Source organism: Anabrus simplex, chromosome 2 (genome assembly GCF_040414725.1).
Source record: "Anabrus simplex isolate iqAnaSimp1 chromosome 2, ASM4041472v1, whole genome shotgun sequence".
NCBI classification, from domain to species: Eukaryota; Metazoa; Arthropoda; class Insecta; order Orthoptera; family Tettigoniidae; genus Anabrus; species Anabrus simplex.
This window is the reverse complement of record NC_090266.1, coordinates 609,425,307-609,450,959: the sequence shown is the minus strand read 5'-3', so window position 1 is coordinate 609,450,959 and position 25,653 is coordinate 609,425,307. Positions and strand designations below refer to the sequence as shown.

At 37.4% G+C, this 25,653-nt stretch overlaps 1 protein-coding gene across 1 annotated transcript in view; it reads left to right on the top strand.

Annotated features, from left to right (window-relative positions):
• Window positions 1-10,543: 10,543 nt before the first annotated feature.
• Lamtor5 (Late endosomal/lysosomal adaptor, MAPK and MTOR activator 5) overlaps window positions 10,544-25,653 on the top strand; it is a 38,537-nt gene continuing 23,427 nt past the window's right edge. Inside the window, exons 1-2 of the mRNA XM_067139244.2 lie at window positions 10,544-10,742; window positions 16,795-16,856. Of these exons, the coding sequence (XP_066995345.1) occupies window positions 10,708-10,742; window positions 16,795-16,856 (97 nt within the window). The 5' untranslated portion in view covers window positions 10,544-10,707. The remainder of the gene's footprint in view (window positions 10,743-16,794; window positions 16,857-25,653) is intronic.

The window sequence follows — 25,653 nt, the reverse complement described above, 5'->3', positions numbered from 1 at the left end:
AGTAACACCTCTTTTGAATTGAAGGATTATTATAAGAAATATAAGAACATATATCAAGAAGTTTTGAAGGCTGCCAAAAGATTACATAATGAGAATGAGCTAAAAAATTCGAAAAACAGGTCTAAATGTACGTAGAACATTATAAAAAGGGAGAAAGGTACTCCAGATCCATTAAAAAATAATATTACTCTTACAAATGCAGGGAAAGAAGTCAGCGATCCAGAAGAAGTTGCAGAAATATTTTGTAACTATTTTCTAGAAGCAGTTTTGAGGTTAACGGAAAATTTTCAAACATCAGTGACAAGAACAAACTTGAATACAGTTCACAGGAATGTATCATCCATGTTTCTTACTCCTGTGACTGAGCAAGAGATAGATAAGATAATAAAACAGATGGGTAAAAAGAAGTCTTCTGGTTTAGATGGTTATTCAAACTACCTTATTAAATGCTGTTACCAATACATAATCAAGCCTCTCTGTTATTTGATAAATTTGTCACTAACCACTGGTAAATTTCCAGACAAATTCAAGGTAACCAAAGTTGTTCCGATACATAAAAAGGGTAGTGAAGGAGATGCTGGTAACTATAGGCCGGTCTGCCTCCCCTCTGTATTCTCCAAAATACTGGAAGGGATTATGTACGATAGAATGTTATCATTCTTAGATAAGCTAAATATATTAGCTGGTTGCCAGAATGGCTTTCGTAAAAATAGATCAACTACCACAGCATTCATTAACTTTATTGAACGGATATATGACACACTAGATGGGAAGGGTGCATGTTTAGGTATTTTCTTGGACTTAACAAAAGCTTTTGATATAATTGACCACAGCTTTCTTTTTCGAAAAGTTATACATGTATGGAGTTCGGGGAATGGCTTATGACTGGTTCAAATCATTTTTAGGGGATAGAAGACAGACTGTTGAAATATCATATACCGGTACTGATTTGAGCAAAAATGTAATTAAGATTGTGTATTCCTGTGCCAGATACATAGATCATGGTGTTCCATAGGGGTCAGTTTTAGGACCATTAATATTTTTAGAATTTATTAATGATATCGTCCAAATTGTCGATGATATTCAAGGAGTGCAATTAACTTTGTTTGCAGATGGTATTACTGTTTTTGTAGCTGATGAAAATTCTGAAGGCAGGCAATATAGTAAGTAATATCCTGAGCTGGCTTGAAGATAATAAATTAATTTTAAGTAAACAGAAAATTTCTGTGATTAGATTTCACCATAAGATTAATTTAAATATGGAAAATAGTCCAATATCATTTGGAGAGACCATAATTGAGTACTCATCATCAACAAAGTTTCTTGGCTTGTGGATGGATGAAGCATTAACCTGGGAAAAACATACAGATTTTATAGGGAAAAAGCTTAGTAGAATTTATTTCATGATAATATCTTTGAAAAATAGTTTTAATTTAAAGGCCTGCCAAATTATGTATGTTGCATATGTCCATTCCATACTAACCTATGGAATCATTTACTGGGGGAATTCACGATATAGCGAAGTCACCTTTAAGTTACAAAAGAAAATAATTAGAGGAATGGCCGGTGTCGGCAGGAGGACAAGCTGCAAGAAATACTTAAAACTTTATTTTATTTTACCATTGCCTAGCCTTTATATCTTCCATACACTTGTATATATGAAGGAGAATGTAAACAGCTACACCATAAACTCTGATGTACATAGGTATAATACTAGAAATAGAAACAGTCTGCACATAGAACCACACAAAACTAAGCTATATGAACCAAGTTTGAGTTATGCAGGAGTACATTTATTTAATAAATTACCAGACTACATTAAGAAGATAAAACCATGTTCAAAATTTAAGAAAGAATTATTCAAATTTGTTTCTAACCATTGTTTTTATTCTATTGAAGAATACTTAGCTCTTGAAAATTAACTTATGTATCCCTTTTTTTTTTATCTGTGCCTCTTTACCACATTGTATATTTTTCTTATTACCTTGGCTTGTATATTACTGTTTTATCCTTTGTTACTGTAAATATGATTATTGACGTGTCCCATATCACTGTATGATCAGTTGGACGAAATACAATACAATACAATACAAAATAATCTTCATTCACAAAGAAAATTAATAGCTTCATCACTTCTTATAACCTCAAAAGATTAAGATATGATACTTGTGAAATGGATAGGCACCAACTCAGAGCTTTGGCGTTATCCCGAAAAAATAACTATCAAGAACACTGAAAATATCCTCTCTAATGAAAAATTTACCCTGGAATATTTTTATGCAAACTCATTAACTACTTGTAACTATGAAATCATCACGATGAGTACACTTGATATGAATGTGAGTGCATCTGCTTTAATATGATTTATATCCAGGCACACAACCGAACGACATGGTCCTAATATATTATATTAGTTTTAAAACCAAATTTCAAATTAAAACATCATTATACTAAGGTTTCCTAATATGACCAAACCAACAGAAGAAAGTAAACTGATGCTTAGCACATGCTTATGTTTACATTTTGACAAACCGAATGCGGTGCCATTTTAGCTAATATCGATAGGTACATTATGATCTGATATATTGAATATAGTCAAATACAGTAGAGACAATACGTGACACTGAGCGAGATATCGAGGGACAGCTATTGGAGCTCTCTCTAGCGAGAAGACCTGAAAACTACTGATTCTGTCATAAGAGCACTTGTATTTTTGTGTGAAGTTTTTGGTGTTATTTATGCCTTTTCAGTGTAATTAAATAGTAGCGTGTGTCATTCCTTGATATCTCTTCTCAACATGAGGGAAAAGGTGTGTGCTGTGTTTGGCTGCAATAACTATGAAGTAAAGAAAAATGTGCGGTCGTTCTTCAGGTTCCTTCGTGACAAGAAAATGTAAGTAATATTGTGTTTGCATATATATTCCTCCAGTGACAGAGAACTTTATAGTACATCATAATCTTCTGACCTGCTCAACCCATATTTTAACTGGTTTAAAATGCAATACGCATATTTGGTTGTATAGTGCAGCAGTTAACCTTCAATACCGATGTGTTTTTGTAGGTGTGATCTGTGGGTTTTGAAATGTCACAGAAATTATTTGGATAAGGTGTACAAGAAAGAAGGGACACTGCGCTTATATAAGAATTATAAGATCTGTTCAGATCATTTCCAGGCCAGCGACTTTAAAAATCCTCGACTATACAGCCAAGGGTATGTTACATTTTTACTCTAATTGTACGTAAATATTCCTCAAAACATCATTATCGACAACATTTTCATATTTTTCTTTCTTTTATCCCTCTTCTCAAATTAAAGCCGGGATTTTATAGATTTTCTTTCTGCTAGTAGGCTTCATGTTAAGAGGAAAACTGTCCAGCTATTAAATGTTAATTCAGTGCATCATATGTGTAAGGAATGTGCCGATATTTTTATTGACAAGTGCCTTAATGTGATGATACAATGTTTTTAAATGAGAAAAAAGACAAATCCAACCGTAAGAGTTCAGGCAGGAATCCTAAAGCTAAAAAAGTAATGCATAAATGAAAGATCAAGCCATTTCACAGAAGTCCATTTCACATCTTGTTTATATGTCTAATTTCAGTTTTTGAATAATAACCTTTTAAATAATTCGTCATTCATTTATCCAGAATTGCTTTAGCAACTTCGAAGTTAATATCTCAATAACACTTTCTTTCTAGATGTAATTTATTTATCTATTTCCGTAAATACATTTCCATTGATATTTGAATTTAGCGCGATTTTTTCAGGTCAAGTCACTAGGAGCGCCACCGTCGAATTGTCTCCCATTTTAGCCAGGCTAAATCCGCAAGTGTCGCGTATTTTCTTTGCTGTATTTGATATAGTCTTGGCAAGACCGACTTCAATCCTCAGACCTTAATGCTACTCTCGATCGTCCAAACATAGCGAATCGAGTAGCCGGGTATGTTGGAAATGTGGGACTGTATTGGTTCGTTGTTATCGTGTGTAGTCGGTGTAATTTCATGAAAGTTGATGATAAATATTAGTTTCTATGTAGAATATAAGTATGCGAGTGTATTTATATGACTCAGTGGTCACTTAAGATCTGTAATTATATGCAGTAATGTGAGAATATGTTTGTTTTGATCGTTTTGTGAACCAGGTTTAAGTCTAACTACAGTACGACAATGCCTCTTACACGACTATCCTTGAGTTTCCTACGGAATAAAATATTAAGTGAAAAATGGATTATGAATGCACATCATGATTATTTTGAAGTCGATGACATAACTGTAGTGTGCATACATCATTTTGAGAGTGAGTCTGAGGTTAGGGAAGACATTTCTCTAATTCCAAACGGAGATCTTATTCCTGTTCTTCGATACATATTAATTTAGATAGAGTATAATTGATATGGTAATGTTTCGTCAGTGTCCATGTGCTTCAGAGTGTCGGGTGATTTAGATGCAAGTGTATTTTACAATAATCTGATCTTGCCTGCGGAAATGTTTGGCTGGATCTTGGAGTATAACAAAGCCTAGAAGTGTGACAGATGGAGCGATCTCTATACTGTTACACCGAAGAAATAGTGACTTGGAGGGATTAGCTGTGTTTATAACGCAGGGTTTTACACTACCAATAACTTCCGAATAATGCTTTGATTATCTGTTATCAAGCAGACTAAACCGAACTGCAGCTCGTCCCTGAGGTTAAACATCCATGTTTAGAGTCAATAGAGTTTTGCACGCGATGTCCTTTAATGGGTAAAAACCTAACATATCTTTAGTGTCTGAACGTTTCGTTAGTAAGGTTACCATCACTGTGTGAAGTACTGCTATGCCTTATGTCAACATTATATTAGCATTAAAAGAGCAGTTCATTGGGTTAACATAATCATTTCGGGCATACTTGGGCTGAGTGGCTCAGATGGTTAAGGCGCTAGCCTTCTGACCCCAAGTTGGCAGGTTCGATCCTGGTTCAGTCCGGTGGTATTTGAAGGTGCTCAAATACGTCACCCTCGTGTCGGTAGATGTACTGGCGTGTAAAGGAACTCTTGCGAGACTAAATTCCGATACTTCGGCGTCTTCGAAAATCGTAAAGAAAATTAGTTAGTGGGACGTAAAGCCAATAACATTATAATTTCGGTTGCACTTTCCTTTCATTGGGTTATGCGCATAGGAAATTGTTCACCACTGCAAAACTAAGGCAAGAAATTATGTTTCATAGTTCTCATGAGAGATGTATGTCGAGATAGAATAAAGGGAGGGGAACACATGGGGAGCAGGATTTCCGCTTACATGTGCCCTGCTGAAATATGGAATGGTGAGAAATTAGTGTTTAAAAGCTGCTAGAGTAGTTGGCGGTCTTCCTTTTCGGCCTCATGAGAAAAGGCCGGGCGTGTTATTCCTGGGAAGGTTGCTCCTTTTCTAACCAGGGGTGGGTAACACGACCAGGCAGTAGTTATAGGCGTAGCCCTTGCATGTGGAATAGTTTTCCGTCCTGTAAGGAGTCACAAATTAAGATAGATTATAGAGTTATTCATGCATTAATTCATAAATCAACCCATGTATTTATCCATTGACTCGAATGCTCTCTCCTCAGTAGGTGGTTATCCGTGACTGGGAGAGAAGTGTTTATTCATTCATGGATGCATGACAATTCAGTCATGGAATCATTTATTAAGTAACTCATTCATGTGTTCATGTAGCCATATGCATAGTGTCTGTTGAATATGGAGGACAACTCTGTACAGACTTATGACAAAGAAGTAAATACAGGAGTTCTCATGAGAGCGAATAAATTGAGGAATTTTGCACCTTAATTTATTTTGAAACATTCAAAATTATGTTATAAATATAATTTCAACAGTTTTATCATGCATTTTTCATCTATCCAGCGAAGTGAAATATAAGAGAAAACGTTATTTGACTAATTGAAATTTCTAAATAAGCAGATTGCTGTTCTCTTTTCTAGTAGAATATATGTGATTCTAGTTAATTATATGTGATGCGTACTTGTTGGCGAAGTATTTTCATACGTAGAAAGGCGATTTTCTCTATAATGTTATATTTATCAGGTTAAATTACTTCTGTTTTAAAATCTGTACGTGTTATTTTCGTATTAGCGAATACCAGGAGCCCGGCTACTTCGGCCGCCATGTTTGTTAAATATTACGGGCTGAGGACTGGAGTCGGTCTTGGTCTTGGTAAGGATGATGAAATGTTAGCCAGTGCCATCAATGATCTTAGTGACTGGGCAGAGATCTTCGGCTGAAACAAATCAAAAATGAAGTAGAAGAAGAAGCAGCAGCAGAAGGGGAAGGAGAAGAAGAGATGTTGCAAATTTCTGCGCCGCGCGTTCGCACGAGATTTCTTAAGCCAGGGAGTAAAGAAAACAGGGAGCTGCCCGCTACACTATATACTCTCTGTGGCTATCGCTTGAAGCCAACGGTCACGCCCCCCCCCCCCCCCATGGTTACCAAAACATGGCAATTTTTGCGTTGTGGATATATACAAACTAAGACATTTTCTCGGGAGTAGGGAACCTTCGAATCGCTCAATGAAGTACAATCGTTTTCAAAATAACACGGCGATTAACTGTAAGAAAATTTTCTGGCAAACAGACCTATTAATGCTTTTTTACTGAGCTCTAAATGCCGGTCTCCACTGATTAGCATTTAACAACATATTAAATGTTTAAAGTGTTAAATGTTAACTAGTAACACCATCAACATGTTAAATGTTAAATGTTGAATACTGTTTCATTTATCATTGTGCCCACACTTAAAACATGTTAAACTTGTCTTTCTTTGTTTATATATAGGTAGTTCATCATATCAATTTGCGGTAATACATTTAGGTGGTGTCTAGTATTTTCAAACAAGGACAATTGACTCAGATGAGGAGGATTTGGCCTTTGTTTTTGCCACTGTTGCTTCTTGTTATGATTTAGAAATGCAGTTTTATTAGACACATTTCCTCCCCTCATCCTGCTCATTGCTTCAAAAGCAAACCTCTTTGAAGTATAACTACGTCCACTCCCGTCCCCCGACTTCTGACTTTTCTTATTTTCTTGCAATACTCGACTGTACTGGGAGAGGAGGGACGCTAGGTTTTTTTCGATTCACTTGCGGGAATAATTATAGATAATTTCGAGTTCCTGGAAACTGTCGGCTTTCTTCGCTTTATCTCTCTATTCGTTTGATGAGACATTCCACAAACAATGCCTTTCAATGATATCATTAATTAAGTCTATAGTAATCTCCTTGCTTCTACTCCGGCCCAGCGGTCTAGGGTTCCCATGCGTCCGCCTGTCACCCGACGGCCCCAGGTTTGAGTCCCGGCCGGATCAGGGGTTTTTAATTATAAATGATTAATATCCCTGGCCTGGGGACGGGGTGTTTGTGTCGTTCTTAACGTTCCTTTCCTCACATTCAACACTCTACACTTCCGCCATTTACAAAATACACGCAGGTTCCTCACATATGATGCAAGTTGGGGCAAAAGATCTTTCTAGGTCGATGCTCCGAACAAATATCATTTTAAAACAAAGTAAAAAATAAATGAAATCTCCTTGTCCCTGACTATAAATTTTAGTATAGTGCAGAGAGAACGACACACATGCACATGCGGGCCAGTACTGTATTTGTAGCTGATAACAAAGAGGATGAGTGTTGCGGAGTGTTGTAACTATAATCCTACTTCACGAGAAGCACGTCGTTTGCTCGTTTAGGCTATCTGTTGGCATGGAAACAGCACGGAAGTTGCCGAAGCTGTGCCGACATCTCCAAACAATGAATTGACTTGACATGTTTTCCACTTGGAGCGAAAAACACGCCAACATGTTCTGAGTTAATATGCAAAGTCAATTGGAACACACAATCACAATATACATGTCAACTGTAACATGTTAAATTTAACATGTTACAATTAACATGTATATTGTGATTGTGCCTTCCAATTGACTTTGCATGTTAATTCAGAATGTTGAGGTTAACACTTTTAACATGTTGGCGTGTTTTCCGCCCCGAGTGGAAAACATGTCAAGTCAATTCGTTGTTCGTGAGTTGTTGGCACAGCTTCCTTGCCGTTTCCATGTCAGCAGATAGCTAAACGACGCAAACGACGTGCTTCTCGTGAAGTAGGATTATAGTTACAACACTCCGCAACACTCATTCTCTTTGTTATAAGCCACAAATACAGTACCGGTAGGCGCACGCGTGTCGTTCTCTCTGCACTAAACTAAAATTTATGGTCAGAAATGGAGTGGAACAAGATTACTTTGGACTTAATTAATGACATAATAGAAAGGCCTTGTTTGTGGGATGTCTCATCAAAGGAATACAGAGATAAAGCGAAAAAAGCCGAAAGTCTCCAGGAACTCTAAATTATCTATAATTATTCCCGCGAGTGATCGAAAAAATCTAGCGTACCTCCGCTCCCAGTACAGTCGAGTATTGCCAAAAAAAAAAAAAAAAAAAAAAAATCAGAAAAGTCGGAAGTCGGGGGCGGGAGAGGGAGCGGACGAAGTTTATATTTCAAAGAGGTTTGCTTTTAAAGCAATGAGCAGGATGATGGGAGGAAATGTGTCTAATAAAAATGCATTTATAAATCATAACAAGAAGCAACAGTGGCAATAACACAGGCCAAATCCTCTTTATCTGAGTCCATTGTCCTTGTTTGAAAATACTAGACACCACCTTAACGTGTTACCGCAAATTGATATGATGAACTACCTATACATAAACAAAGAATGTCAAATTAACATGTTTATTAAATGTGGACACAATGTTAAGTGAAACAGTATTCAACATTTAACATGTTGTGGTGTCACCAGTTAACATTTAACACTTTTAACATTTAACATGTTGTTGCTAAATGTTAATCAGTGGAGACCGGCCTTTACGGAAGCGTATCTCGTGACCCGCAGACTTAAATGTACCCTCTCGCTAGTTGACTATCGATACTATAAACCGAGTATTTTAAAAACAGTAGATGCAAATCTTCAACAGACATCAGTAAAGATAAGAAGTAGGCATACCCCAATCTGAATGCTTTAGGGGAATGCGCAATAAATCAGTAAACTGGGCTTAGCAACATTGCTTACTACATATTTTGGAATGGTGGCGATTATTGTTTTAAGAGGAAGTAAAACCATCAAGTGAACCATCCTCTGACACAAGTGGAAACAATGCAGAACTCAGCTCAGGGCCCCTTGGACTCCAACCCACACTCCGAAGTTAAGAGCCCCTTAAGCCCTTAATCGCCTTTTACGACACACGGTGGTGATTATCGTTTTAAGAGGGAGTACAACTAGACAACATCCTTTATTATCACTAATCAGAGAGAAATTAAGATATCGGCCAAAGAAAGACAAAGGCCATGAAGGGCGAGAAAATGAAATACTCTCCAGCCTTCGAATCCCCTTAAAGCCTCAGAGTCGGAAAAGAACAAGAGTTGACCATCGGAGGTCGGACATGATAGGTTAAAATTAGCCTGGCAAAAGTAAGTGGAAGGAATGCCAGGACTCTGCTAAGGGCCCCGTGGTTGCCAACCCATGCTCACAAACTGAGAGCTCCTAGAGCCCCTTTCAGTCGCCTGTTACGAAAAGCAGGGGATACCGTGGGTGTTGTCCTACTATCCCCACCTCCCCAGGACTTTTACGACAGGTAGGCGATACCGTGGGCCTTATTCTTCCGTACAGGAAGTACAACTGGGCAATCATCATCTATTAACACTAATTAGGAGGAAAAATGGAACGGATCCGACACTTCGAAAAATGAAGGTATCGGCCAAAGGAAGACCACGCGACGAAGAGCGTGAAAATGAAAAACTCTCCAGGCCTCGAGTGCTCTAATTCTGTAGGTAAGAAGGGAATGTTTCAAAAATAGTAGGTACCTACTGCCTTCTCCTTCAAAACAACCTTCTTCATGGACCTATCAAATAACTCTGGTTTGAGATGTGCTGAACATATTCTGGTGTAAGAAGGTATCCAATTTTCCCTTCTGATGGCCTTAATTCACTCTGCTCTCCTTTCTTTATGAACAGGAAACCTCAGGAAAAATTGACGATTAACAACAAGTCTAACCTAAAAATTCTTACAAAAAAGTGGACGGTGCTTCTGAAACTCCGAAATATAATGGAGGTAATGTAATGTACTGTACTACATATTACAAGCCATACTTAGAATCTTACCTGTGAATTGTTATTCCAGGAATGATTTTGGTTTTCCGATTCTTGCAACCGTATGCACAACACGACATTGTAAGAGCCACAATTAACTATTAAGATCTCTTTTACACTTTAGCGTGTCGTACAGTGTCTGCATCTGAAAATTCCCGCAATGACAATAATTTGCGTACACCGTCTTCACTTCAATTAGTTGTGATAGATTTGACTATCAAAAAAGAGTATACGTTCTAGCGCCTATTTACGACTACGCCACCTATCTAGACTACTGTCACTGAGCATCTCTTCCATCACCAAGGCATCTTCCTTCTTTCATAAGCTGACTTTTGTTTTCGAACTTTGGCAACACTTCCATTCCATACCTCTTGTTTGATTTTATGATTGGTTGTGACGTTTTGTTTCGTTGATTGTAACAGCTGTTATTTGAGTTTGCCGGTTAGGTTAGAGTGATTGGAGTCCACTGTTGTGTTGTGCGTGAGACTGGGATTGTTATTTGTACTATTGAGCTGTCTTCGTAGATCTGGATCATCTGGGCGCAAACATGGAAACTCAGTTAGAACAGTGCATGGATGACTTGTAAGTAATTTTGCACAAGTCATTATCATTTTTGTCAAGTTCCAGTTTAGTATTTGGCATAGTGATTGAGTGGGTGAGTTCTGATCATGCAGTTCTTCCAATGGTTTTATGGCAACTAAAGGCTTTATTGGGTGTAAGGTAGGCAGCTGATGTGCAGATACTTCCATGCAAACTATGTGCAGCGAATCTTGTGTTACTGGTAAACCACGGAAAATAATCTTCAGGGCTGCCAATGATGGGGTTTGAATCCACCATTTCCTGAATGCATGCTAACAGACATACGACCCATACCACACAATCAGCAAACTTCATCCTGTGCGGTTTAATGTCATGTCAGCATAGTAAATGTTGTCCCTTAGTAGCCACTGCATATATGTTTTTTCCATTACCTGTCACCTGTGATGATATGAAATATGTTAAATCATACAATTTATCATAGTATACTTATGACTACAGTAGAGCAAATACCCAGCTGTTGGGAGAACGTAAAGGAACTCTGTATGTAATAGCCTGGTTGGTGATTGACTTGAACACAAGCATTTGCATATTGTGCATTACATGAAATAATAAAAATATTGCACAATTTGGAACACTGCAAATTTTTTTAAACTCACATGGAGAAACAAATAATTAATGCTTAATATCTTGGAATTACATGAGTTTTCCCATGTTATTATGTTAGAAAGCTATAAATTTGTATCACATGTAAAGTCATTACTAAGAACTACTACAGTACGTATATTTATTATGTTTACATCCCAAACCTTATCTAAAATAAAGCGATTGTGGTTGTATGTGTCCCTCCATTCCCACAGAGCATTACAAATGAAAATACCACTAGTGAATTCATCAATGTCCATGTTTTGCAGCAAGGTATAAGTCCAGTGAAATCAAACTCTTTTGATATCTCTGTTTGCTCTCTGCTTGTGATACATGTGACTCTCAGCTCTTTGCTACACTGCAAGTTCTAACTTGTGAACACTAGTTTGATTTTGCTGCTTTGTTCATCACACTGCTCAGTCCTTTCTTCTCCATTCCTTAGCCTTAGTAACATTCCTGAAAGTGAAAACAGAATGCCAACATCTTTAACCGTTCACAAGTTATTTGGGGTGGATGTCTTAGCTGATTAATCCTGTATAATTTTACACACACACACACACACACACACACACACACACACACACACAGTACTGTAGCTAATAATAATTTGGTGCGGCTATTTCTAGCCGAGTGCAGCCCTTGTAAGGCAGACCCTCCGATGAGGGTGGGCGGCATCTACCAAGTGTAGGTAACTGCGTGTTATTGTGGTGGAGGATAGTGTTATGTGTGGTGTGTGAGTTGCAGGGATGTTGGGTACAGCACAAAAACCCAGTCCCCAAGCCATTGGAATTAACCAATGAAGGTTAAAATGCCCGACCCGGCCGGGAATCGAACCTGGGACCCTCTGAACCGAAGGCCAGTACGCTGACCATTCAGCCAACAAGTCGGACTAGTACTGTAGCTGAAAGAATGTTTTGTATGAGGTGATGTTTATTTTATGTAAATGATTTCATGTGTTACTTGTTGTTCCATGACATTAATTCATTCTTCTTCTTCAATGCAGGTAGAGTTAGGTGTTAAGCAGCAAAATCATTTTGTCACCTTAGTACTACAACTAGGTAGCTACATTTCAAGTTTTCTGTTATGCAGTCAGCGCATAGCTGCTTGAAGGATTCTGTCTGATGTTACAACTGGTTATCTCGCAGAATGTACCGCTGCAGCCAAATCTGCATTTCAACAAGTAGGCATGTGTTTAACCAGGGTATATTTTCATGCTACATGTGGGTATATTAAGATACCTAGTTGTGCAAGTAACATCGGCTGAGGCCGGGCTGATTGGCTCAGACGGTTGAGGCGCTGGCCTTCTGATCCCAACTTGGCAGGTTCCCTGGCTCAGTCCAGTGGTATTTGAAGGTGCTGAAATACGTCAGCCTCGTGTTGGTAGATTTACTGGCAAGAACTAAATCTCGTGCAGGACTAAATTCTGGGACTTCGGCATCTCAGAAAACCATGAAAGTAGTTTGTGGGGCGTAAAGCAAATAACATTATTACAGTACTATTAACATCGGCTGAGAACAATAAGATGTCTACTGCATATAACAGCCCACTGTTGATAATAGGCATGTTTTTCAACTGTCGGTATACATTGTTTACCCCCTGTGGGTGGGGGACGCAGGCGAAGAATACACCCACGGTATCCCCTGCATGTCGTAAGAGGCAACTAAAAGGGATAACCAAGGGATGATCGAATTAGAACAGTGAGACTACTTGTAATTAGTACCATCACGCAGGAAACACCGTGGGTTGCCTTTACTTGAGAGTAGTACCACTATGTTAGGTGCACAATAGGTTTGTGATTAGTAGCAACAGTGTGTGAATCAGGGTGGGATTTACAGTACCCGTGATTAGTACCACTACATGCGGAACACCATGGGCTTAAGTTGCCTGTAATTAGTACCATTATTGAGAAACACCACAGGTTTGGGTGTTGTCTGTGATTAGTACCACTATATGAGCGAGACCATGGGTCTGCGTTGCCTGTGATTAGTACCCACTATGTGAGGAACACCACGGGATAGTATGAGTCCCTGTGATTAGTACACCTATGTGAGGAACACCGTAGGTTTGTGTTGCCTGTACGTGGCGCCGCAATGTGAGAAACACCATAGGTCTGCGTTACATGCGTGTATTACATTACCTGTGAGCAGTACCATAACATGTGGAATACTGTGAGTCTATGCTACATTTGATTAGTACCGCAATATGACAAATATCATGGTTGTACTTTACTGGCGATAAGCACCATTATGAGGGGCCGATGACCTGGATATCAGACCCCTTTAGACAAGCATCATCGATTCAAAATTGTGCTTTAGAAGCAGTCCCTTGTTAAGTAATACTATTGATTTATGATAGTTTCTAAGAATGAGGGGCATTGTGGGTAGGATCCACTGATTGTTTTAAATTCATACTCACCTATTCACTCTTCGTCACCACATTTTGAATTCTGGGCGGTGGATGATTTTGGACTTTTAAATTGTCATTACTTTTTTTCTCATTTCGTACCATTAGGGGCCGCTGGCCTAGATGTTAGGCCCCTTTAAACAACAAACATCATAATCATCTATACATTGTTTGTGAATGGCTGTATTCAGTTCATGTTGCAAACAGTGAAAAAGAGAGGCATATGTATGTGTTTTCAGTGAATTTTGTATTGTAATTATGGGTTCTAGAATGAAGATGATGGTTGAAGCTGCTCTTCGCAGTTTAGCACCAGATGCTGGCTGGTAATGAATTAATTGCTCACAAGCATTAGCAAGTGTTCTGAAGCAGTGTTTCACAAATTATTTCATTTACTATTACCCATTTTGCAGAAATGTATGAGTTTGTATTTCATATTTTAAATAAAACTAAAGAACAGCTCCCGTAATAGGCAGAACACTTTTATTTTGTGTAGGTTTCATGGGTTGCTTACGTGTTCTAAGAGGCCTGAGACAGGTGTTGCCTTCTATATCGCATACCATTCACTATCGTGATCTATATTGTAACAAAAAAACATCAGCAGGCCTTCAATGTCAAACATGAAACCTTTGTATACTTATGCCCAGCCTTTATCAAAGGAAAATTATGATGCTCTGTTTTCTCTGAAGTCAGTTCCTCCAGCTCTAGCTCCAGAGTACCGCCCATTTTATGAAAACCTCTCCCTAAGGAATGGCCAAAGCAATGAGGTGATAGAGACCAAGCCTCATCTGAAAGAGAGTAAATAAAGTGACATTTCTGCAAATTTCTTATTATATACATTATAAATTTCAGGCCACTGCAACAATTGGATAACTTTCTTTTAATTTCAAAATATACAACAATATTCTGATAATACCACAAAATATATGATGATTTACACCAGTTCATTGCATTTCTGCTGAATTTTTGTCAGGTATTTTTTCTGCAGCAGAGCATCAGAGTTTAAGGAAATTTTCAAGCCTGTTTTCTACAATAATGCTATTGTTAAATTACTTAGTTTTAGTACTAAGATGACTATTTATGATACCTTGAGTATTTAGCCTACTGCAATACTGAACATAGTTTGATAGGCCTACCTGTTCTTGTTACATCATATGAGTTCAACACATTTACAGAATGTTGAACTGCCATGCATGATTTTTTTATTACAGGTACTCCAAGCTAACCCTTGTTTAGCACAGGGATTCATTAATAGAAATATGTAAACATTTATGTTCGCAGAATGCCACCAACAGATCTTTCAAATTTCTTGTGTACTTTGGGCATAAATTATTAACGTATTGAAAAACAAGTTAAGAAGATTGAGTTAGAAGTCTCCTAGGAATACAAATGGTTTTATTACATTATTTTCTAATTACAGTCTTGCTGGTTCTTTAAACGTTTGTTGAAGTTAGCAACATGAGATGGTTAAAATTTGATCTGGGTTTGATGAAATAGGTCACTAGTTGTGTTATTTGGTTTATCAGCCCTTTGGCTAATATTATGCATGCCTCCATGCCATCCTATCCTGTGCTAATCTCTTATCCTCGTATCCAATTTCACTAAATTATTCTCCTCTCATCAATTTGATTCACTATCTTTTCATTTGTGATCCAGTCTATTCCACTTCACCTTCAACATTCTTCTGTAACACAACATTTCAAATACTATTTTCTTCTACACCAGTTATTACCCATGTTGTGCTTCCATACAATACCATATTGCAAACACAATTTTTCAGACTTTTCCTTTCAATTACACATTTATGTTTGATGTTAGCAAATGTATTTCTTAACCCGCGAGTGGTCGCTATATGAGATTTTCTCACATTATTTTTTATTGTGATATTACTTCACAGTGATGAAAGTGAGGTGACTGTTCCCTCTTCTAGCTGAGTTTATAACTGTCGTGAGTAGAGCGATTCACATTTGAAGGGTAAGCACCCCCTTCCCTAGTCAGAACAAAGGTTCCTATATGTCCGTGCGCGCTGTGTGAGAGTTTCTCTCATCGCGCGACTAATGACGTTGGTGTTATTTTGAAGTGGAGCGGGAAACTTACTGTTGTTGTACGCATTAGTATTTGACTTAGGTCGTGCGCGGAATGTTCTCGATTTGCAGTTACTGATAAATGTGTTCTCAAAAATGTTGAGTTGAGGAAGAATGCTAGTTGAATTAGTGCTTTTACAAAATCCAGGTAACTCGCATGTTGAGAGAAGACCTAAGGTACTTCATTCTTGTGTTTGTATTGCGACTGTCATAAAGTCTTATATTTTCAATATTACGAATATTATGTACTGACATGTAATTGAATTTAAGTCTAATTACCAATAATGTTATTTTCAGAAATTAATGCATGGCGACAGGTATCCTGTCTTGACTGCGTGGAAAGTGCTCAAGAGTAAAACCACATATGTCATTACGCAATGAGACCCTGTAATATATCCACTTCTTGTTTCTGAAAATGTTATTGTGTACAGAAACCTTGCTTTGTACATAAATATTATTAGATATTATGCAAGTGTGAGATTTTTTACAACTTCAGGACGGAAGTTATTTTTATGTACATTGCATATGTTATTTTAAGTAGTAATTTGTGCGTTAATAAACAGCTAATCATTTCATTTTTACCTACAATATATAAGGTATAACTTGCATTTCGTTTCAGTAGTAAATTTCAGCCTTACGCCCCACAAAACTGTGAAAAATATCATATTTATTTTAACGTGACAGAAAGTCTCACGCGCGACCGCTCACGTTACATTTCGGCTAGCGACCACTCGCGGGTTAAGAAAGGCCTTCCTTAGGCGAGTCTGCTTTTTATGCCCTCTAAATTCTGTTATCACTGGTTACTCTATTACTTAAGTAACTATATTCATCTAGGCCTATTTTATTTAAGAATATTCTTCTCTGATATTTCCAAATGTCAGTTAGGGAAATTTAATTGATCATAGCAAATGGATGTAGAAATTGAAAATGGAACTTGCTAATTCCATTGTTATTTTTTATGATTTCAGATTGCTTGTTAGAGGTGTGACTGGTTGCATCTTAGCAGATGATCAAGGATTATGCCTGTGTGGTAAGACATGCTTCTTGGACATTTCCATGTAAACACAGAATTTATTTATAAAATATTAAATGTTACTTTAGGATTTTGTTCCCACTGTTGTCTTCATGAAGGACCAGGTTATGTTGGCAATACTGATTTTTACCTCCAAAAACAACAGTTTACTTTTACAGCTGATTGTTTGGAAGAGCTCATGTAGTGTTTTTTTTTTTTTTTTTTGAAGGTGGAAATTTGATCAATTTCAAGGTAAGACAAACATTTTTAATAATAATGAAATGTATTCATGAGTTTTATGCCAATAAAAAGAGCATGATTTCTTCTCTTAATGGGCATATTTTTTATGATAATTGCTATAGCTATATTACACAGACATAATAGATATTTAACCTAACCTAAAATATGAAACGTGAGTTACCAAATGTCCATTTTAAATTTCTATAAACAGGTTGGTGAAAGGTAATTCATATACCATATCCTTAACATGTCAGTAATAAGTAGTGAGAAATTCATTTCTATCTTGAAACTTCTTTCTAATAATGGAAAGTAAATTTCATGTAATGTGGGTAACTATTTTGCCACAACCATTGCTGTTTTAATTTTATATGGTTCATGCGGTTTTAGATAAATGGCCTTAAATTGTTGCCATGATCGTAACTGTTATTACAATGAAGCGGTTTGTTTCAGCATGCCAATTACTGCAGCTGAGAAAGTGAGGTGGAGGGAGAAACAGAAAGATGACGGTAAATACAAAGAATTCAAAACAAGACACAAGGCGACAGTGAAAAAACATAAGAGAAAGAAGGAGGAAAAGTGAAAAATATTTTAGCAAATCCCAACAAAAGAAAATTGAAGCAAAAAGGAAACGATAGGGAAGAGAGAGGATTGGCAAGTACACGAAACTACAGAAAAGACGTGCAATGCATGTACTTCAGCAACAGGTTCTCTGTCTCCACCATATAAAAATACTTCAACTTTAGGGAAAGCAACGGCTCATGCAAAACGTTCCCTTCCAAACTCACCCCGGAAAAAGAATGCTGTAATCAGACGACTGTATCACACACTTATTGAGTCTTTGCTGACAGAGATGCATACAGGAACAGCAGCAATAAATCTCGAAACTACCAACATACAGAAATTCTACAAAAGGGATGCTAATGCAGGCGGGCACCCGAACGGAAAGACATTGTGACTATAACAGATGACAGTGGAAAGAACAAAGTGCAAGTAAGGCATCTGCTCTTTTCATTCAAAGAAACATATGCCATCTTCAGTGAGGAAAATTGTCAAGTGATAGGGAAAAGCAAATTTGCTGAGTTAAGGCCTAAGCATGTTTAGCTGACTAATAAACTTCCTCACAATTTGTGTCTGTACCAATATCATGAGAACTTCATCAGTGCCAGCAATTCTCTTCACATAACTGCACTGCAAATGCCAGAATACACTCATCCCTTGCCTGATAGTTTTGTATGTGAAGAGTCAACAGCAGATTGCTGATTTGGAATGTGCATAAAATTTCAGCATTTGATGAAAATCAAACTGCAGGAGGTGTGTGCTAATTCACGGGAGTGCAATGTGAAGTAGTGTATGTGGAAAGAAAGTAGTGGTAGAGTTTTAAAAGTGCTAGAGGAAGGAATGGTACAGGATCTGGTAGATCATATTCTGGATATAGTTGCAACATTTCTAGAGCACTGTTTTATCAAGAGAGATCAGTCGAAGAGTTATCTGACTGATAAAGGATCTCTCATTTCCACGTCAAAAACAGCAGTGATGCAAGTTGGCTTTTCTCAAAATTACACTTGTCACTCTGAAAATTCAGAGTGCAGATTGGCAGCAGAGTCAAGTCAGTATTTTCACTGCCATAATTTAGCACTTAGGAACTTCCCATTCTTTTGTTTTCTTGTCTGATATTCTGGATCACTCTAAGAACACTGTAATTCCATGTATTGACAGACTTCTTGACAAGCTGCCGAGTGATTCCAGAGAGGTTATAATTTGGTCTGATGGTGCAGCTTCTCGATTTAAAAACAGGTACATTGCAGAATCTCTGAAGACTCTCAACACTATGCATCACATTGGAATGACCTGGAAATATTTTGCAACCACATATGGTAAGGGGCCTGTGGATGGTATTGGTAGGGCTGTTAAACACAAAGTTTGGTCTGCTGTAAAAAGCAGAAAACATATGGTGAGGAATGCAAATGAATTTCCAAAAGGAATAAGTCCTAGTTCTAAAGTGACTGTCGTTGTCATGAAAGAACTCATTTTGTAAAGAAGCAGAAAATTAGATCTTACAACTTCGGTTAAGAATTGCAAATCCTTCTTGAACATTGCCAAGATCCGTCATTTAGAAGTATGTAATGGTGAAGTAACTGGCCACATCACATCATCTGAATCTTAAGAATTGAGAGACCTGAGCTGAGAAAGGAGAACATCATTTTGAAGTTGATGATTGGGCGGAGGTGAAGTATGTGCTTTTTCCAGGAATTGTAACTGAAATCACTGGAGATTTCAAAGTAACAAAGGTCAGATGCCTGGAAATTTGTCATTACTTATCACAGAATAGACAGAATAAATTATCTTTCTAGGGAAATGAGCATAAAATCTTGTAAAACATAGTTTTGTGGTCCTTGCACACAATGTTTAATGAGAACATGGTGATTTCTGAATATGTCGGACTCATTGGCTGATTGGTACGCGTTGTGGCCCTTGGTTCAGAGGATTCCGGGTTTGATTTCCGGCCAGGACGGGGATTTGAACACAATGCAGATGGGTCCCGAGAAAGCTCGTCTTTGCCTGGCCGAGCATTGCGGACAAGTCCCGAGTTATCTTGTGTTAGCTGCAGACTGAATTTTAGTGCTATCTTTTGGGATATACAAGAACTACTTGAAGGTCATGGGTGATAGAACACTGTTGTGGATGGTTTTGCACAGTCGATAGTCTTGGTTTCTTGTCGATTACTGTATTTACACGAATAATCCCCGCATATTTTTTAAAAAATTTGAGGCCCGAAATTGGGGTGCAGGTTTTGAGTCAAGGTTGTCAACACACCTAGTTCACGTAGTTTTCGATGTTGGGTGTACAGTTATGCTTTGTGTAACTGCAGGTGGAAGAAAACTGCCCCCATATGTTATATTTAAACGGAAAACAATTCAGGCTTTTTATTCAAAACTGCCTTTACATTTTTTAAAAGTAGTATTTTACAGAGTAATTTAAATTCAAATTTTCTCAGCGTCACGATAGAACGCGTCTTCCGGGACTTGCAGGGGTATCTTTCCACACTTTCACTCGCTTCGATGTGTCTACAATGTGTTTTGTAGTTGCTAAATTTCAGGGAAATCTTAATTCGTTTGTATTCAGCGTTTTAAGGAGCGCCGCAACATCACGTAACGGGCAGTATGCGGTGAAGCAGAATCTGCAAACACTGGCGATGCCGTCAGTTGGCGAAAAAGCGTGGCTCATAATTATAATCAATTCGTACGCACCAAACAATATTGTCAATGCCGATGAAACTGCATTTTTTATATTGAGATTAACGGACTTGTGGTTTTAAAGGTGATGGGGTCAGTGTACTGTGTTGCAATGCAGACGGAAGCAGATGACATCCTCCCCTCGTCATAGGAAAGTTCAATAAGCCACGAAGTTTTGGTGCAAGTACAAGGCATCTAAAAATGCAAACATTACAGTTATCCAAAAAATAAGGCACTTGCACAGGGGAGCCAGCATAATTTGCCCTAGTCTTTGAACATTGTTTTGTTTTTTTGTTTTTTTTTGTTTTTTTCGTTGCATGAGGGTTGTTTGCCAGTGATTTATCCTAGTGCTTTATTTGAATAACATAAATTCACCTTGTTGTATACATTTTGGAAATAGTCTTTCCATGGCATTTAAGAGGTTTAAACTGTGAATCAATGCTAATTGCTTGCAGTAACGGGTCTTGGAATATTTTCTGACGAGGCAGAAGTTAATTCAAATTCATGTAATTCGAAGTCGCCCTTTTTGCATCTCTACAACTTTGAATTAGCGAGGTTTTACTGTATCACAAAACTAACAAACGAGTTCGCAGGTGTGTCTGTTGAAAGTGTTTACATTGCACGTAAAGAATTATCCACTACTAGTTGTGTTACTATCCAAGTAAAAAGAGACCGTGTGTGAGAAGTGTTTTAGACGTGGAGTGTGACGAATTTGTAAGTAATTTAGGAGAGGATTCTAGTGATGCAAGAGAGAAAGAATCTTCCAATCTACAGTGAATCGAGCCTATTGCAAGTTCAGATTAATGAAATATGTCACGTAAGAAGGCCTACTTGCTAATTTTCATGGCAGATATATTTTATAGCAGTGATAATGCATTTTTATCATCTCAGATATGTTCAAGCAAAGCAGCTATTCCGTCATGTTCATATTTGCATAAATACCACGTGGAGCTCGAGGAGTGATATGAAATGTTTGTTTATTCCTTTGTTACTCTTTTGATGAAAGGAAGTTTAGTTCATTTCAATTTTTTCAAAAGGGTCCTTTCTAAAATTGTGGAGCAGGGATTATTCTGCGGCGGAGATTCGTGTAAATACAGCATTCTTCATTTTATAGTTTTCTTTTGATTTCTAACATGTTTACAAAGTTTAGAGAGCCATGCCATCAGCAACATGGTTGCACCCAGTGATCAGGCAAGTTTTAGACAGGGATGAAATTGTTCATGAATTATCTGCTGATACTGGTTCAGAATGCCCAAATCATGGTGAATATTTAGAATTTGATGATAAAAAATATCTTTTAGCTGAAATGTTTTAGGTGATGATGAAGATACTGCCTTATCTTTATGGCATGGAACTGCTGTGGTACAAAAGGAATTAATAAGTGAAATGCGCACAAATGTGCAAAGAGTTTAATAGTTATTTGTCTTTACTGTACTCGTTGATTGATCTTGTTTTTTTTTTTTGCACTTTAGTATGTGGTAGCGATCGCACACTTCCTCACATAGAGAGCACACACACTCATCGTTCACCTCATGGAATCGCTTAGTCGCACACAGCGTATGGTGGAAGCCATGGACTGCCATCTTTGTAACTACATGTTGCTATTCGTAGTTCGCTTCTGTCCATTTTCGCTCCAGCATCGCGTCGGTGGCATGGAATTCGAGCTCGATTTGGGCTCGTTTCATTCTTTTCTCTTCAATTATCTTTGCGCTTTGTCTCGTGAATGGCAGAACTACATTGATTTTTAGATCCTCAATATAGAATGGTTCTGTGTTACAAGTGTACATGATATCAATGATTTGTTGTTTTCTGACAACTGGGTTGTGCATAATAGTGCACATAGGCTACAAGATTTGGAAGGTATTCCTTGTATAAAGGTATGGCCTAATAAACCTGAAAACATAGGTCAAGTAGCAGGAATTCTGTTTGGCGAGGATTTTTTTTTGTACGAAGCTGAGCTAGACAAACTTATACTATCAACAGAATTCACAGTTGCATTCTCATAACATATCCCATAAAACACAGAAATGGACTAATGTCACTAGCAGGGAAACTACTTTTTTTCTTTCTTTGTGTATATTGATGCAGGTGAAGAAGTCATGTCTGAAAGATTACTGGTCAGTTGATCCCCTAATATTTCTGCTATTTGGATTATTAGGCCAGAAAAGAGTACTAGGACTATTCAGGAACATATCCAGGAAGAAACACAGTAGTCCTTCAAAAGTTAGTTAACTTCTGACAGTTTATTTATAGTTAAGTAGATAAATTTCATAATTCGTCCGTATTGAACCAAGATTACAATATATTAAAATTCGTATCCACCTTATTCAATACATTAAAATGTTAATGGTTTTAGTGAATGCTTTATTGAACGAATTATTAACAAGTTTAGATTTTGCTTACAAACCACTTTGGTCAAGGACAAACCCAATCATAAGTCATTCGCGACTTTTACTTATAACAAGGATATTTACAAGTTTACTAATATTTTCAAGAAACATAACATGAAGGTTTCATTTCGTACAGATAATAATAATAATACAGTTGTATTGCACAATGCAACTTCAGTTAATAGATCGAACCCTTATACCAAATCGGGAGTATATAGATTTAAATGCAATGACTGTAGTTGCACATATCTAGGCCAAACAGGACAAAGTTTTAAAATTAGATACACTGAACATATTAATGCAATAAAATATAACAGATTTTCAGCGGTTGGCCAACATGTACATGATCTAAAACATAAATTCACATCCATAGAACAGGACATTGAGATTTTGGAGAGCTTAGGGAAAGGTAGTTTGCTGGATGTTATGGAGGGCTGTTATATACACTTGGATCAGTATTTTAATACAAACTTTAATTTAAATGAAATTTCCGAAAAATCAAATATTCTTTTTGATTTTCTTGTTGAGTTTTTTTAAAATGTACATATACCGGACAATAGGACAGTATTTCAGATTATGCGCAATAGCTTTACGTGCTACCTTTCACGATCACGCCCTCCGGAACTTCAACAGGTTGCCGCCCCTCATTTGCTCCTCTCTTCTTCCCCTAGTTCCCCTCTTTGACCCAAACTAACCTTGGACACTTGATTGCTAACACAACAAGACTCGCTTAGCTACTCGGTGCTTCGCAAGGACAGCGATCATATGAGTTGAGTCACATAAATGTTTATGTTAAAAGACGTAAATTTTACGTTTTCGGTCATAGCGATACCTAGCTTACTAGTTTCCTATTATTTCAGGCCCGCATTGAACTGGGAATAAGATAATTGTTAACATCTAAAAGCACCGGCTTCTCATTTTACACCTCGCTACGATTGCTACAATATAACAGCTTGAAGATTTTATGGAATTAGTTTTAATATGGTTCTACATGGAAAATTTTTATAAAGTGTCAAACAGAGCTAATGTTTTTTAAGAAGATTGTGTTTTCAGTGGTTGTTTTTGTTAAACCCACGATAATATAAACTATCTTACATCGGATTTTTATCAATTCAAAGTTTAATACTTGCAAGTCTTAGATAATATGGACTTGAAATAGTTTAATTACAACATGTTTTTAAATCATCAATATGTTTTTAAAATTTTTTTTATGTGACGTAGATAAACTTACATGTTTGCCAAATATTTCCTAGAATGTATTTCAGCTGATGACGCAAAATAAGGCGCTGAAACTAGTTCTGATAAAATATATGTTGTAAAATATATGTTGTAATTTCGTCTTAACAACATTTTAATGTATTGAATAAGGTGGATACGAATTTTAATAAATTGTAGTTTATTTATATGCATGCACTACACTTTGGAGATAGTTAGAAAGTGGCCAGGAACAGGGCAAGTGCATGGTGTGAAGGGCACCGGTCTGCAATGTGTTAATCACGTCCTATTAATTCTTCTGGTTTGGAAACTGGATGTTCGTGTTTGTCCCAACACTTTCCTCTTCATATTCAGACAACATACTACACTACCAACTACCACAGGAACACGCGATAGTGATTACATCCCTCCATATAGGGTTTGTGTCAGGAAGGGCATCCGGCCGTAAAACAGGGCCAGACCCCCCCCTTCTGCATTGCCAGCTCCTCTGTTTGTTGCTCCATCTCCCACAGCTGACTAGCAGAAAACTTTCTTGACCACAAATCGCCGACCATCACAAACGTGTTTCTGCTGATATTTTTTTAGCCCTAAATTCCGTGCTCTGACTGAATGAAAACATAGAGTATTCATATTTTTCATTTCTTCTGGAATAAGTTCTTTCTTAATCCAAGTACACAATTCACAAATACCATACAACTGGGTCTCCTTTTGAGAAAAAAAAACCCCTTTATTTGATCTATTAATTCCTATTTTCAATAAAAATAAATTAAGTATTCTAAACCCCCTTCTTTCCCTCCAGCAGTCGCACACCATTCCACATCCCTCAGCCCCACATTAGGCATTTTATAATTTACTAGCAGAAGAACCCGTTCTTCGTACGGGTTATCAGAAACTGGCTTTAGTTACTCATACTATCGGTGTGACTGACTTCATTAGATATTTATAACACTGGTGTATTTACTTAAGTGCGTATAAATTCTTTGTCATGTTTGGAACTATAGTGTATCTTCTTCTTTACTTCATGGGGGCCTCTAAATATTAGTTCCTAATTAGCGTCGACCTCTAAGATCTTTTGCTACCATGTTTTTCCTTCATTCCCACCTAGATATACCTGTTCCCTTCACAGAGCTGCAGGTTTAGTGTAAGTATACTTCCGCTAGATAGTACCGCAAATATAAATATTATTGAATGTATTTGTTTGATCCGACATTTCGTAACCATTACAAATGATCAAGGAAATACGCTATGCATAAAAGAAACTACTATAATTATCGAGAATTATAATTCTCAGGGCTTGTCACTCATATCGCACATCATATAATGAATCTGAGTACAAATGTTAAGAAATTTTTTTCAAGTCATGAGTATATAGGTTGTTTTCGTGGTTACAATGATCGTAAAAGTGGACCGAATATCGGCACTAATAACATCAGTGATCCTACTACTCCATGATTTGATAGAAAATAGTTTAAACTATGGGTAACAGACTCCGCAAAATGCTGAAACCTAAGCCAGTACGTAAAAACGGAGGCCCGTCGACAACCGCTGGTAGCTGTACTACGGAGATCTCCCTTTCCATTCCCGGCCAAAGGAGTGCTGTGAGCGTCCTACACACTAGTTTATTTTTTCCAGATAGTAAGTCACATGTGTATAAGTTTTGGTTGGCAGCTATGCCCAAACGTGCATGCATAACCTAGTTGCTCTAGAATGCTGGAGCTGACGTTGCCATGGTTACGG